Source organism: Diceros bicornis, chromosome 2 (assembly GCF_020826845.1).
Source record: "Diceros bicornis minor isolate mBicDic1 chromosome 2, mDicBic1.mat.cur, whole genome shotgun sequence".
In the NCBI taxonomy this organism is placed as follows: Eukaryota; Metazoa; Chordata; class Mammalia; order Perissodactyla; family Rhinocerotidae; genus Diceros; species Diceros bicornis.
The window spans coordinates 82536929-82551584 of NC_080741.1; the positions used below are offsets into that span (position 1 = coordinate 82536929).

General features: G+C 46.0%; 1 protein-coding gene across 2 annotated transcripts in view; it reads right to left on the minus strand.

Annotated features, from left to right (window-relative positions):
• Positions 1–1407: 1407 nt before the first annotated feature.
• The window catches only part of LHFPL4 (LHFPL tetraspan subfamily member 4), a 42320-nt gene continuing 29071 nt past the window's right edge, over positions 1408–14656 (minus strand). The window contains exon 4 of one of the 2 annotated variants that reach the window (XM_058564167.1): positions 1408–5316. In XM_058564167.1, the coding sequence (XP_058420150.1) occupies positions 5216–5316 (101 nt within the window). In that variant the 3' untranslated portion in view covers positions 1408–5215. The remainder of the gene's footprint in view (positions 5317–14656) is intronic. The other variant, XM_058564177.1, reaches the window with a different exon arrangement.

Below are 14656 nucleotides of genomic sequence, written 5' to 3' on the forward strand. Positions count from 1 at the left end.
TGTCCCCAAGCAAAAAATTTAGCTGTTATTCTTGATGCCACTCGTTTTCCCTTATGCCCACAATTAGTCAGTTACCAAGTGTCCTCAATTCTACTTCCTAAATACCGAATTTCTTATCTCTCTCAGACCCACTGCCACCACTTTGCTTCAGGCCAGACTTCTGGTTTCCCTTTCATTAAAATTGTCTTCCTCTAATTCAGCCCCCTAACACTGCAACCAGAGAGAGCTTTCTAGAATGCAAATCTAATTGTGTCCATCTCCTGCTTAAAAACTTCCCATGGTTCCCCATTGCTCTTATGTCTGGACCCCCGTACACAGCCTCCGCTCTTTCATCATCTGGCCTGTGCCTGTCTCTCCAGACTATCTCTGACCCGCCCTGCCTCACACTTTACAGCTCAGCAGTACCAAAATGCTCTTAGTTCTCCAAAAGTACAGTGCTGTTTCTTACCTCAGTCTCTTTCTTCAAGCCGCCTTCTCTTTCATGTGCAGCTTTCCTGACCCTTGCCTGCCTAATTCCTATTCATCCTACAGAAAAACCGTTGCCTGCTGTACCCACTCCACCAAAAGCCATGTGAGTTGTTCCTACCTGGGGCATCCACAATACCCTGCACCTAGCAAATTTTACATTATTTTTACATGTTCATCTCTCCAACCAGACAGACCCTTAAGACAGGGTCTCTGTTTCTGTTCTTTAAGTGCTTAGCATATACTAAGTGCTCAAAATGTGTTGAATGAAGACTCAATTCCCAAGTGCAAAAATTATGATCAGTGTAGCTGCCATAGGGGACACGTTGCAATGTGCCAGATGCTGCAAAGCAATTCATATACATTCCTTCATTTGTTCCTTACAGCTTCCCTGAGATCACTGTCCTCATCCCGGGATTTAGAGAGGTGAAGGGACTTGTCCAAGGCCACACAGGCAGAAAAGAGTGGAGCCTTGTTTGCTGTAGTCAGAGTCCTCAGTCCACAGTCAAGCCTGTGCCAGCAGGAGTATGCAGAGACTGCTAGCTGCCCACTCCATCTATTCTCTCCTTTCTTGCTAACAGAACCCCAGTTTCTATTTGGGGTGGGAATGTACCCAGTTAACAGACCACATTTCAGCTAGGTGTGCTATGTGACTCAGTCCTATGGGATTTCCAGAGGTCTTCAAATGAAATGTGGACCACGTAACTAGAGCCCCAGGAGCCATCTTGAGCCATGAGGTGTCCTTGAAGATGGAAGCCAGGATTGAAAGTGGCACTGCAGAAAGATGGGAGCCTGGGTTCCTGATAACACTGGGGGCCGTAGGGGTCATGGTCTGTGATGGGAAAATAAACTATCTCATTAAGCCACAGTAGTAGAGCTCTGTTTATGCAGCCAAACCCGGGACAAAGCGTCGGGTTGAATCTCACCCCTCTTCATCCCCTGGGGCCAACTCAGAGACGAAGCCAGCATGGGTGATATAAAGTGTTTCTTTATTTGAACATCATTCCACCTGCACTGAAGCTCAAATCCAGCAGCAGCAGAAGGGATCAGGACCAAGATAAATGGTACCAAATTGGACAATGAACAGCGAGGACACATTCAGACAGAACTCACTAATGGGGTGTAGACAACACCAAGCTATCCTAACAACACACAGCACAGGCCCTCTGAGGTCTGCTGGTCAGAGCTCTGGGAAGGACTGTGGCTCCCTTGTTCCCTCCTCAGGAAACTCCAGTCCCACTTGAAGGCTAGCCCTGAGCCAGGCAGGGGCCTGCGGAAGTTTCTTGTGCTGGGAAGATCCCAGCTTTTCCAAAGAGAGGGTTTCCCTTTCTTAGTTCACACTGGAAGCTGGAGAAGGGTGATTCCCCTGTGCCCAAGCGGGAATCTCAAAAGAAGGCCAAAGAATTTTCTCCCACAGCCTTGTCTAAAAGCTCTCAACTTCTTGGCTATTCCAGGCCTGAAAAGGATCTTGATCCTATCCATAGTCCTCACCCCCTCAGGAAAACAATGTCTTCCTCCATGGATGCTGGTCCCCAAAGAGGAAAGTTTTCACATTGCAGAGACCCAGAAAGACTTGACCAACCAGTGCTCCGAACCACCTCTAGGTTGTGGCTGCTTTGGCTTATCCTGAAAGAGTCCCCAGACCAGGGCAGAGAAAACCAGACAGATAGTGCCAGACCCCTCTGATCTTGTCACAGCTGGGGGAGGGGTGCCTCAATGGGCCGCTTGCAAAGCTCAGCTTCTTTCAGGGACCAAGGAACAGAGACGATCTCTCTCCAGCCTCCTCCTGAAGGCTAAAGCCAAACCACCTGCCTTGGGTGAGGACACACCACAAGACTTCCCTTGCTATGATGGCTGCCATCTGGGCCCCGGGTTTGGTGACGCGTCGGCCTCACTGGGGGCCCAGCTGCAGCATCTGTTACCGCTCTGCTCCTGCCTCTGCTGAAGCCTCAGGGACAGGGCTGTGGTTTGACCCGCACTCCAACCTCCTTCCCTTCCCTGTGTTACCCTGGCATCCCTTCTGCTTACCCAACCCTGCTTACCGGACCCCAGAATCCTGGGTGCATCTCCAAGCTGCCCCTTCCTCTGCCAGGCCAGCAGCTGTCTGGGTGGATGGTGACGTGGAAACACTGTCAGTCCACCCCAAAGGAAATTAACCTCCCTCTTCTTGGCCACTAACCCAGTCAAGTGGTGCTAACCTCCTCAGAAATCACCTGGGCTTAGTACCCCTGATGTGGTCCCCCTGCCCCAAAGGGGTGGGGTGTTGGCTGCCTGGGCCCCGGGCCTGGGCCTTGGCCTCTGAGGTGGTAGGTTCTAACCTCTCCATCAGGGTAGAGGGATCTGGTGGCCTCCTTAGGCGGTAGGCATCCTTTGGGGACAAGCTCTCCCTCACACATTGTGCACACAGCAGCTGCCCCCCCATTCCTTGGGTCCCGTCTACTCTATCCTCCTCTCTTTCCCCTTTCTTTTTACCCCTGCATCCCAGTCTGGCCTCCCACAACCCATCTCTCTCCATTTGCCTCCTTCACCTTCCTATTTCTTCTTCCGTCTTTCCAGCCACCTCCCCTCCCCCATCCCAAGTTCTCTGTCCATCTTGGTCCCCTCTCTGTTCACTCTCTTCTCTCTCCATTTCTGTACCTCTCTCAGTACTCCCTCCTCCTCCTTGCTGTCTCTGTCTCTCCGTCTCCCTCTCTCCTTCTCTCCATCTCTTACTTTCCCTATCTCTGCACCTCCCTTCTTCTCTTTCTCCCACCTCTGTCTTCTCCCCATTCCTGATCACTTGCTCCCAGCCCCTGCCCCTGCAGCCTTCCAACACTGGGCTTTGGTTTGGATCCTTGAGGAACTCACTTCTGCCCCCCACTCCCTCCCATTCAGCCTGGGACCCCAGTGTACAGCCCACCCCCCTGGCAGCTGCTGGGGAAGGCACCAGTCGTGAGGCTGCAGTGTGGGGCTTGATGGGAGCAGGAGAGCGGGGAGCACAGTGCCAGGGCCAGAGCACTGGGGGGAAAGTGTTTGCCCAGAGGAGGGGGTCGAGAGGGTGGGGTCAGGACTTGTTAAGTTCCAGGTTTCAGGATCCTACCAGGACCCAGCATCTGATTCCAGTTAGGGTCCAGATGGGGCACTCAGACAGAGGATTTCTAGGGTCTGTCTTGGGAACCCTAACTCTCAGGTCCAAGTCCATGGAAATGAACACAGGATTGGCAAATACATGGCACTCACTGCTTTTCTCCCCTCCTTTGCCTGAGGCGGACATAACGCAATGGTGACGATATGCTTCCCCGTTGAGCCTCACGCTCCTGCACAGTGGACCAGGCAGCCAGTACCGAAGACAGAAGTAGGCACAGAGATGAAGCCAACCTGCTGCCCAAGCAAGGGGCCGAAAGGAGTTGTCCACGTCCCAGGCCAGATGGCCGTACTGCCAGGTCCACGGAGCAGTGCAGAGAGTTCAGACACACCTGGAGTCTCCCTCGCTTGCTCCCTGCCAACGGCACAGGAGATGCCCCTACGTGGGAGGAGGGGGGAGAGAAGACTCCTCAGCTGCCACACACGCGTGCGTGCGCGCGCGCACACACACACACACACACACTCACACACTCATGCCTCGGCTCCAAGCACTGCCCATCGGGCTGCAGACCCTGGGCATATCGCAAGGCGAGAGGTGGGCAAGGAGGAGGAAGAGGTGGGGACAGGGTTACAAGGCCTGGGAGTGGGGACAGGGGTACCCTGTTCAGAGGTGACCTGCAAGTTCAAGTTATGCAGAAAAGTATCAAATAGGCAAGACAGTCTCTGCCCTTGGCAGATGCCTGGGGTGGGGGGCATGAGAAGGAGCAGAGGGGGGATGTGTGCCCTAATTCCCCACTCTAGGGTCCCCCTCTCTAACCCCCAACCCTGACAACAGGGCCAAGAAGTCTGTGCTGTACAAAATAGGCCGGGGTCAAGGGTCCAGTCACTGGTGAGACATCCCAGCAGACAGGAGGCCAGGCCAGCGCCCCACCCCCACACCCTGAGCCGCTTCCAGCCCCCGCTGCCATGGTCAGGTGCCACCAAGACCAGAGTCAGAGTGCCTCCTCCCGCTGCCTCCAGAGCCTATCTGTCTTTTCCAGACTCTGGGCTGAACAGGGCCCCCACCAGCAGTTGACAGAGAGGCCCTGTGCTTTCTCCCTCGGTGCAGCTCAGATTCCTTTGGGAGAGCTGGGAGCAGGCTGGAGCAGGGACAGAGAGGCCCCAGGGAGGCTGGTGGCTCCTGGAGCTCTGTGACGATGTGATGGAACCATCATTGGCAAAAAAAAAAAAAAAAAAATAGTAGGAAAGAGTCCGATCTGCCCTGGGGCAGTGTCTTGAATAAGTAAGTTTCTGCAGGAGGCAGGGGCCAGAGGAGGCGAGGATACAGCCAGGCAGCAGCCCTCCAGACTGAGGGAGCCACAGCGCCTCTTTCCCCTGAAGACTCTGCAGGGCCGCCAGGCCAGGCTAGAGAGGAGAGGAGAAGCCCAAGGGACAGGGGGCTCCGGCTCCCCTACGTCAGTTGAGGGAGGAACGGAACCAGGCCCTCCCAGGGTCTGCAGGGCTCTCCCCTCCCCCAGGCTGTATCCCAGCCCCAACCTCTCTTCAAAGCCTGGAGCTCACAGGCAGGTAGCAGGTGAGAAGTCTGTCCGAGATCAGGGTCTTCCCTCGGAGCGTGACTGGAGGGATGAGAGGGCAGGCGACAGGACAAGCTGAGGGCAGGTCAATTCCTGGGCTGTGATCCTGGCCTTCAGGGTCCCTGTGAGTGAGCAACAGGACAGGGGAGGACTCCCCATCCGGAGACATCACCCCCTGGCCGCAACACGGAGCTTACTGTAGAGCCCACAAAATCTAAGAGAGAGAGAGAATCAGAGAAAGTCAGAGGGCATTGGGGCTCCCCTTGGCCACTCCTCAGGGCAAATCTGGGCAGAGGGGTGAGCTGCACAGGCTCTGGAATCCCAAGCAGGCCTTTGACTAGCCAGATGGCCTTGAGTGAGCCATTTGACCTCTCTGAGCCCCCATTTCCTCATAGAAAATGGGCATAATAGCCTACTTCACAGGGTGATTCTGAGGGGTCAAAAAAACATACATAATGCCAGCCAAGGACTTTGCACAGTGTTTGGCACGGAGTAAATGCTGGAAATGATAACAATTTATTTTATTTTTTCCTTTTCTTCCAGAGGTCTTTGGTCAGCGCTCAACTGTGAGGCTCACTCATTTGGAGGTCCCAGTGAGGGAGGGAGACCCCCGGACGCTGAAGGAAGGCAAACTGGGGCTTCCTCATGTCACTTTTAACACTGAGCTGTTAGGGCACTTTGGGCAGGAAGGAAAGGATGTTGAGGAGGGCCACCTCACACCAGTCACATCCCCAAGCCCCTTCTTCAGAAAGGCCAGAGGGCAGTCTTAGTCTTGCACTTCTGAAAGCTGCCACTAGAGGGCAGGCACTGACCTCACACCAAGACGACAGAAACCACCTGGGGTGTCAGGATCTCCAGGGGCAGGAGCCTCAGAGAAGGACAGGTTAGCAGCCCAGCAGCCCAGGAGGGCCCCGAAAAGGGGGCAGCAGTGAAGAAGAGCTTGGCCTCTGGACTTGGACCTGGGTTCAAATCCTAGCTCCACCACTTAGGTGACATTGGGCATCTAAGTTAGTTACTGGACCTCTCTGGACCTTGGCTTTCTCATTTGTAAAATGGTGGTCATGATGCCTCCCTGATGGGGAGTCAGGGGCAGTGAAGCTTTTACTGAGCATTCACCACATGCCCCTTTACAGGCATAATCTTTCTTCCTCACAGGACAGCCCTGTAAGGTGGTATTATTCTCACCAGCCTCATTTTATGAAATGCAGGAAACTGAGACTCAAGGAGCTGAAGTCATTTCTTAGCCCAGCCTGCTTCCGACACAGACGATCTACCTTCATAGGCCAAGGGTTCCACCACAACACTAGACTACCTCCTGCCAAATGAGATAGTAACTCTCACCACCATTATCCCCGTTTTATAGATGAGAGACTCCAAGAGATGAATGTAATTAATGGAAAGTGCTAAACATAGACCCAGCACATGCTAATAGCTCAAGGAAGGGTGTGACTATGAAAATGACTCCTAGTTCTCACAGCGTAGAACGCACCCCTAGACAGACAGGGTGTCTGTCCATCAGTGCAATGCAGTGTCTCCCCTTGCTCCTGGGGCAGGGTGGGCCCCCGGGTCAGAAGACCAACCCTCCTTTGGAGAACGATCTGGCACTATCATTACAATTGTAAGTGTGCAATTCTGCTTCTGGAAAGACACCAAGAAAACACTTGTGTATAAGAGGGCACAGACAAAGATGTTCATTGTAGCATTGTCAATAATAATAAAAACCTGGGAACCTCCCTAATAGCCCCTAGAAGAATGGTTAAGAAACTACACTTCTTTCATCTTATGTAATGCTAAACATTGGATAAAAAGGGCAAGACAGTTCTCCATAAAATGATAAAGAAAGAGCTTTAAGATATGCTCTAGAGTTGAGCACAGAAAGCAATCTGAGGACGGGTTTGTTGAAGATGATGCCTATCCCATGTTATATCAGCACATAACACTATATTTTGTAAAGGGATGTATAATGTTTGTAGATACATAGATAACCATCTGATAGAGCAGGTTACCCCTGAGTCTCTGGCCTTATATGTAAATTTTCCTTTATTATATTTTAATGTTAGTTGATATATACTATTAAAAAGAAACAACAGGGCCGGCCCCGTGGCTTAGCGGTTAAGTGCACGCGCTCCGCTGCTGGCAGCCTGGGTTCGGATCCCGGGAGTGCACCGCTTCTCTGGCCATGCTGGGGCCACGTCCCACATACAGCAACTGGAAGGATGTGCAGCTATGACATACAACTATCTACTGGGGCTTTGGGGGGAAAAAATAAATAAATAAAATCTTTAAAAAGAAACAACAGGCCTAAAAAGGAGTCACTTGTGCTCAGTCCCACATCAGCAAACCAAGACTTAATACCAACTTAACCAACTGCAGTTTCAGCTCCTCCCAAGAATGTAGTCTTTTTTTTCTCCTTCTTTTTTTTCTCCCCAAAGCCCCAGTAGATAGTTGTATGTCGTAGTTGTACATCCTTCTAGTTGCTGTATGTGGGACTCGGCATCAGCATGGACGGAGAAGTAGTGCGTCGGTGCACGCCCGGGCCGCCAGTAGCGGGGTGTGCGTACTTAACCGCTAAGCCACGGGGCTGGTCCCCACAAGAATGTAGTCTTAACCAGTAAGTCTGGAATTTTCTGGTCAGCACCAATGAGGCAATCTGCCACATAGACTCTTTCCAGCCTCCAAAGAAAAATGTATCCCTTCCTCCTTCTGCCTATAAAAGCCTTCCCTTTTGTACAGCTCCTTGGAGCTCCCTTCTATTTCTAGATGGGATGCTGCCTGGTTCATGAATCATTGAACAAAACCAATTAGATCTTCAAATTTACTGAGTTGAATTTTTGTTATTTAATAGACTTGGTGGCGGGGCCAGCCCCGTGGCTTAGTGGTTAAGTGCATGCGCTCTGCTGCTGGCGGCCTGGGCGTGCACCCATGCACCGCTTCTTCGGCCATGCTAAGGCCGCGTCTACTGGGGCTTTGGGGGAAAAATAAATAAAATTATAATAGACTTGGTGGCAGCAATGGGACCTGAAGTGAACTTCTGATGGCATTTGGGGACAACGAGAAACACAGGAGTGGTACCCCACAAACCCTTTGAGTTCTCCATGTTTCTCGCCATTTCCAAGGGCCATGAGTAAGTTCCTCTCAGTTTTGAGCTCCACTTTCTCTGCATCAAGCTCCTGATCTAATTGGCTTTCCAATACAGGACAGGTCATCTTGAGCTGGCAGACAGTTCTGCCCAGAGCCCAATGGAGCTGGTAGATAGTTTTGCCTGGAGCCAAGCCCCTAGCCTTTCAGACTGCAATTCCCAGGTTTTTGAGCAGAAAACCTCAGCCCTTAATTCTGTCCTCAGATTCCACATTGAGGAACTGCTGATAGTTCAAATCTACAGTTCTCCATTTGTTTGGAATCAGTCTGCAGTCCCCATTCTTTGGGATCTCCTGGTTCAATCTTTTCCCCAGTCCAAGGTTCCATAGGAATTGTTGGTGGTAAAAACAAGGCCTTCTCTTGGCCAGCACACAGTAACATCTCTTGGTTACTGCCAATATATTAAGATGCATATGTTTGTTGGTCTTGTTTTGTGTAGATAAAGGCTAATTGCTAATGGGAATCTCAGAAGTCAAAAAAAGTCACAAAAATTGGTGGGCACAAGTCGAGTGTTTAAGAGCTGTGAGAGTGCTAACTACCTGACCCAAAGACTCCCATGTTAGGATAAGTTGCTCATGGAATGGGTTAGATTGACACTAACCCCATTTTCTTGGGGTTGGTCACCCACCAACCCCAAGAAAATTTCCATGCAATGAAGTACTCTATAAAATGCCACATAATCTCCAGCCTAGCAGCTCATCCCTTTTACGTATTAGTTTGGCTCTGAGAAACCCAAAGTCTTAGCTAAAAATAAATAAATAAATAATAAAATGGGATCTTTAAATTTCAAAGAGTCAAGCGTGCCACCTTCTGGCACACCTGCTTATTTTATGTCTAAGGACTATAATCCTGGTAGCTGTAAATATCTAGAAAAATGGCAAAATCTTACTGAAAACAACCTAGAATTAAAATGGCCATTAGAAGGAATGTTCCAATTAGATAAGATCATTTAAGAAGTGTACCTAAAAGTACGAGATCCCAAATTAAACAAACAGAATGGGACACCTATTTTAATTGGTATGCAGAAGTTTTCAAAAGGCTTCAAAATTCCAAAAATAGCTTCATTGAAAGTTTCATTGCAAAAAGGATCTAATGAAAAATTAAAGACACAAGAGGTACCTAAAACAAGAGACTACAAGACTGTAAACAAAAGTCCACCAGCTTAATGGCCTTACAGATACCCCATCCCAGAATTGAGGAGACTCAGAGGGATTTTCTGGTAAACTGCTACGTTATTCCCCTAAACAGCCAAGGGGAAACTAAAATTAAAATTAGTGAAAACACCTTGCCAAATTTTAGTAAATATCAGAGCTACACCCTCCACTTTAAACTCCACTCAGAACCTGTAGACAGGATCCTGGAAAAAACTGGCAGAAGCAGGCTAAGGTTGAGAATTCTTAACCAGAATCAGCTCTCCCAGATCTCTGTCTGTAGTACCCGATAGAAAGAGGAAAATAAAATATTTTTTGCACCCTCTTTGGGGACATCTCTTGAATCCAAGAGGTTGTTCAATATTGCCAGATATATTCACTGCTTGTTCCAGCTGAAACCTGACAAGATATTTGCAAGGATTTAATAACTCTATGATCAGAAATTTGGAGAAACTGGAAGCTGATATTCAGAGCCTGATAGGAATTTCTACCCAATGTACAAATCTAAATGTACCCAGAGTAAAAGAAAAACCTTCTAAAGCCCTTGTAAAAGGATTTATGGGTGTATCAACCTATGATGTCATTTAAGTTGTAACCTAAATTCCTTGAGGAATTAAAAGCAACTGTCATTATCTTAGAAATCTTTGCAAAACCAGAAATGCAGCTCTAGAGGCAAAGTCCATCTGTCCTTTTTACCAATCCCAACACCTCCCCTATTTATCTCAAAAGGCTTGTAAGTATTGTAAAAATTATGACCTTAAGAAACCAAAGTACTTCTTGGAGGAACTTGCATTCTTTCCCTGTACCTTTGAGATGTAAATATTCTGCTTGATCCCTCCAGGAACTCTTATTTTGATGATCTCTTTAAAATACAAACTTTAGGGAGGTAATTCTTATCAAAGGGAGAATAAAAGGGGGAAAGGTCATTTGAAACTTAGGCAAATAAAAATCATGTGTCTCCTCCACAAATATTAGTAGAAAAAGCTTTAGCCATGTGAGCAGATAAACTTAACTCATTCCAACTGTTCTTTTAAAACTAGTGAATTTTACATTATCATACTCGTCTTGTGGCTAAAATTTTAAAATGAACCTATAAGGTCTTTGTTTGCATCTGTCTGTATGTTTACGTGTCTATATATGTATCTTGTAGATATGTGGCATTTCCTACCTCCAGATGGTATTACTAAAATTAATTTGTGAAGGAGCTCTGTTTAGTTGGCTTAAACAAACAAGCATTTATATAAACTTAGTATTCATAAAAATTCTCAAAAGTATAATAGAAACTGTGGGAGATCAAGATTTGGCCACCCTGAGATATATCTCTTTACTTTGATTATTTTCTCTGATGGACATTTGACCTCCCCCACTAACTGCCTCAAGAATTTCACATAGAAGACCTGTTCAAGGAAGGAGTTACTATCTGATGGCTGTAATATAATGTAAAATAGATGTTACAATAGGAAAGGCACCAACAAGCCCCTCTTATCAAAAATTCTGTCTCTCTGCCACATTCTCTAGATGGCCCTGCAAGGAGTTGCCAGGCAAACATTTACATTTATAAGGTAAATCTCCATTTGTAAAGGTATCTCCCTCTCTGTATTGGGAAGAGGGGGGATGACCTCATTTCTAGAAACTTATCAATGTGGAAGGTGAGGCCTTAAATCTGCATAATAACCTTAGTCTTGTTTACTGTGCTTTAGTGGTAATCTCCTGTAACTGACTCCCCCCACCCCCAACATCCTCCTTTGTCTTTAGCTGAAGATGGTATTTAAGATGAGAATTCCCACTATTGTGCTGAGGAACGCAGTGTCTCTGGTTTCTCCCGTGTATACATGTTATTAAACTTGGTATTATTTTCTCCTGCTAACCTGTCTTGTTAATTATTTGGCCAGCCAGAAGAACCTTAAGGAAAAGGACAGAGGGGGATTCTCTCTCTTCCCCCAACAAAACTAACCAAATGCTTTTCAGGTTCACATGATCTGGGAAACTATTCGGTATTAAAGCTAGTTAAGTTTGTTCGTTTAATTAAAATAGACATGTCTTTAAAGTTATCAGCATTAAATATAATATTTTTATTCTACCTATGCTTACTAAAGGTCAAATGAGTTCATGTTATCTCTTATAAAATTTGTCAACAAGAAAAACAGCTTGGGATGATGGCTGACTTTGTCTAACATCTCATGAAATTTTTGTGAGTAATCTAAACATAGTTGTTAAGAACAAGTAAATTAAATAGATAAAAAGGTTTTAGGTGAACTTTTAAAATAGGTTCCCCAAATCTTTCAGTAACCTACAACCTGTAAGTTTTGCTAAGTTAAGTTAAATGATGTGTTAAGTTAAATTCATTGAATATCCAGATCATTTCCAAATAAGATAAAATACTGAAACATTAATTACTGAACATAGGTTTATCCACATTTTGCCTCCTTTCACAGAGGAATTAAAGATATTTGGGTCTATTAGTAAACATGTTTTGTGCCACATGGAGACATTTTTATGAGAAGGCATGTTTCTAGAAATCATAAAAAGTATTTATAAATTTGCTAAGCCACAGGACAGTTCATAATTGTTTACTTCTTTATTTTCACTAAAAATTAAGGTTTTTAAGAGTTAAAAATTCTAATATATATAATTAAAGCCACTACAGTTTGTGGAAAAGGAATCTTTGGAAAGAAATTTTAATGCGTGGTCAAGCTGGCTAAGGTTAGAATAAAGTTAATTAAGGGAAACGAGTTTTGTGTGTGTGTGTGTGTGTGTGTGTGTGTAAGAAAGATCAGCCCTGAGCTAACATCCATGCCAATCCTCCTCCTTTTTTTTTCCCCCTTTTTCTCCCCAAAGCCCCAGTAGATAGTTGTATGTCATAGTTGCACATCCTTCTAGTTGCTGTATGTGGGATACGGCCTCAGCATGGCCGGACAAGCGGTGTGTTGGTGCGCGCCCGGGATCTGAACCCAGGCCGCCAGTAGCAGAGCACGGGAGTTTAACTGCTAAGCCACGGGGCCAGCCCTAAATGAGTTTTAATATCAAAAGTAAGCTGGTGCAAAATTAGAATTTGGTTTTCTCTTTCTTAAAAGGACAAAGTTTTCTTGGACTATTGGTCTCCTCTTGATAATAAGAGATTATGAAAGTTTTTCTTTACCTTTTAAGTAATCTGCCTAGAAAAAACAAATATCTTGTGTCTTACCAAAATAATCACCTATGGGGGCCGGCCCCATGGCTTAGCGGTTAAGTGCGCACGCTCTGCTACTGGCGGCCCAGGTTTGGATCCCAGGCACGCACCAACGCATCGCTTCTCTGGCCATGCTGAGGCCGCGTCCCACGTATAGCAACTAGAAGGATGTGCAACTATGACATACAACTATCTACTGGGGCTTTGGGGAAAAAAAAGGAGGAGGATTGGCAATAGATGTTAGCTCAGAGCTGGTCTTCCTCAGCAAAAAAAGAGGAGGATTAGCACGGATGTTAGCTCAGGGCTGATCTTCCTCACAAAAAAATAAATAAATAAATAATAATCACCTATGTTCCATGTTGTCTTTATCAAGTCTTTGATTACTTAAGTAAACCTAGTCTTCTCGATATTAAAAGAACTAAGTTTTGCTCAGAACTATATAACCTTCTGTATCTGCCTATGAAGTCTTTAATTGTTACCATGGTTAAATGGATAACTAAGTATTGTTCCACAGTGACCTATAATCCTATTTGAGCAAATGTTTCAAAACATTTTGTATTTTTGACAAATTTCTAAAAATCAAATTCTGAATGAAGTCTTTTTGACTTTGAACTAAATTTGGGATTTTCCAGAGGCTCCCTGGAACATCTCAAAAGATTTGTTCTCTCTCATTACAAAAAGGGAGATATTAAACTAATTAGGCTTTTTTTTTTTTGGTGAGGAAGATTAGCCCTGAGCTAACATCTGTTGCCAATCCTCCTCTTTTTGCTGAGGAAGATTGGCCCAACATCTGTGCCCCTCTTCCTCTACTTTATATGTGGGAGGACTGCCACAGCATGGCTTGATGAGCGGTGAGTAGGTCCACACTCGGGATCTGAACCTGCAAACCCTGGGCCGCCAAAGTGGAGCATGTGAACTTAACCTATGCCACCGGGCCAGCCCCCGCCCCCCTAATTAGGCTTATTTGATATGTTAAATTAGATGGGAAGCATTGTCAAATAAGAAGCAATACTAAGCCTTCTTTATATTATGTCTGTATAGGTATATGTTATAAATGTTTCAGAAATTGTGTGAAATTCCTAGAAGTTGGCTATGTCCTGACATAACGTTATCAGTCATAATTCAGTTATTTATAACAGTTATGTTAAAATGTTGCATGTTACAGAAATAACCAAATTTCCTTGTCAATTCCATTATAATGAACTGTCATCAGATCTTTAACCACGGGTATTTTAAATCTTTGTTATTATAGAGAGCTATTGTTTTACTCAGATGCTTTTGCAAAAGTGTTCCTGCAAAACTGCATAATCTTCAAGGAGATTCATAGAAGGACTTTTGACAAGTACAGGTTTCTGATAACCTTAAGATCATAAAACTGAACTGGGTAAGAATTTCCAGAACTGATGGAAAAACTGGATTCAAGCAGAACAATATGAATTTTGTTTTTAGTGCTGTCAAGTCAATTTTGACTCCTAGTGACCCTGTGTACAGCAGAGCAGAACCCTGCCCAGTCTTTTTGCACATCCTCTCACCTTCCAGCGCCATATCAGACAATGCTCCACTGCTATTCATAGGGTTTTCATGGCCACTATTTTCAGAAGTGGGTGGCCAGATCCTTCTTCCAAGTCTGCCTTAGTCTGAAAGTTCTGCTGAAACCTGTCCACCATGGCTGACACTGCTGGTATTTGAAATACTGGTGGCATAGCTTTCAGCATCACAGCAACATGCAGCCACCACAGTATGACAACCAACAGACGGGTGGTGTGGTTCCCTGACCGGGAAATGAACCCAGGCTACAGCAGTGAGAGTGCCAAATCTTAACCACTAGACCACCAGGGCTGGCTAAATGTTAATTAAATGGAACTGAATGAATTGAAAATGATGATTATAATTTTTATGACCTTTTGCTTGAAACATTGCTGGTACTTTAATGTTTTCTTTTTCCAGATTTGAGGAAACTTTTCTCTTAAGCTACCTATGACTTACAACAATTTGGTAAAGTATACCTTTGTAAACAAAGGTGAAACATTTACTTTTTTCCCCTACATGATCCCTCCAGAATTTGGAAACCCTTAAGTGTTCTTTTCATGGCAATA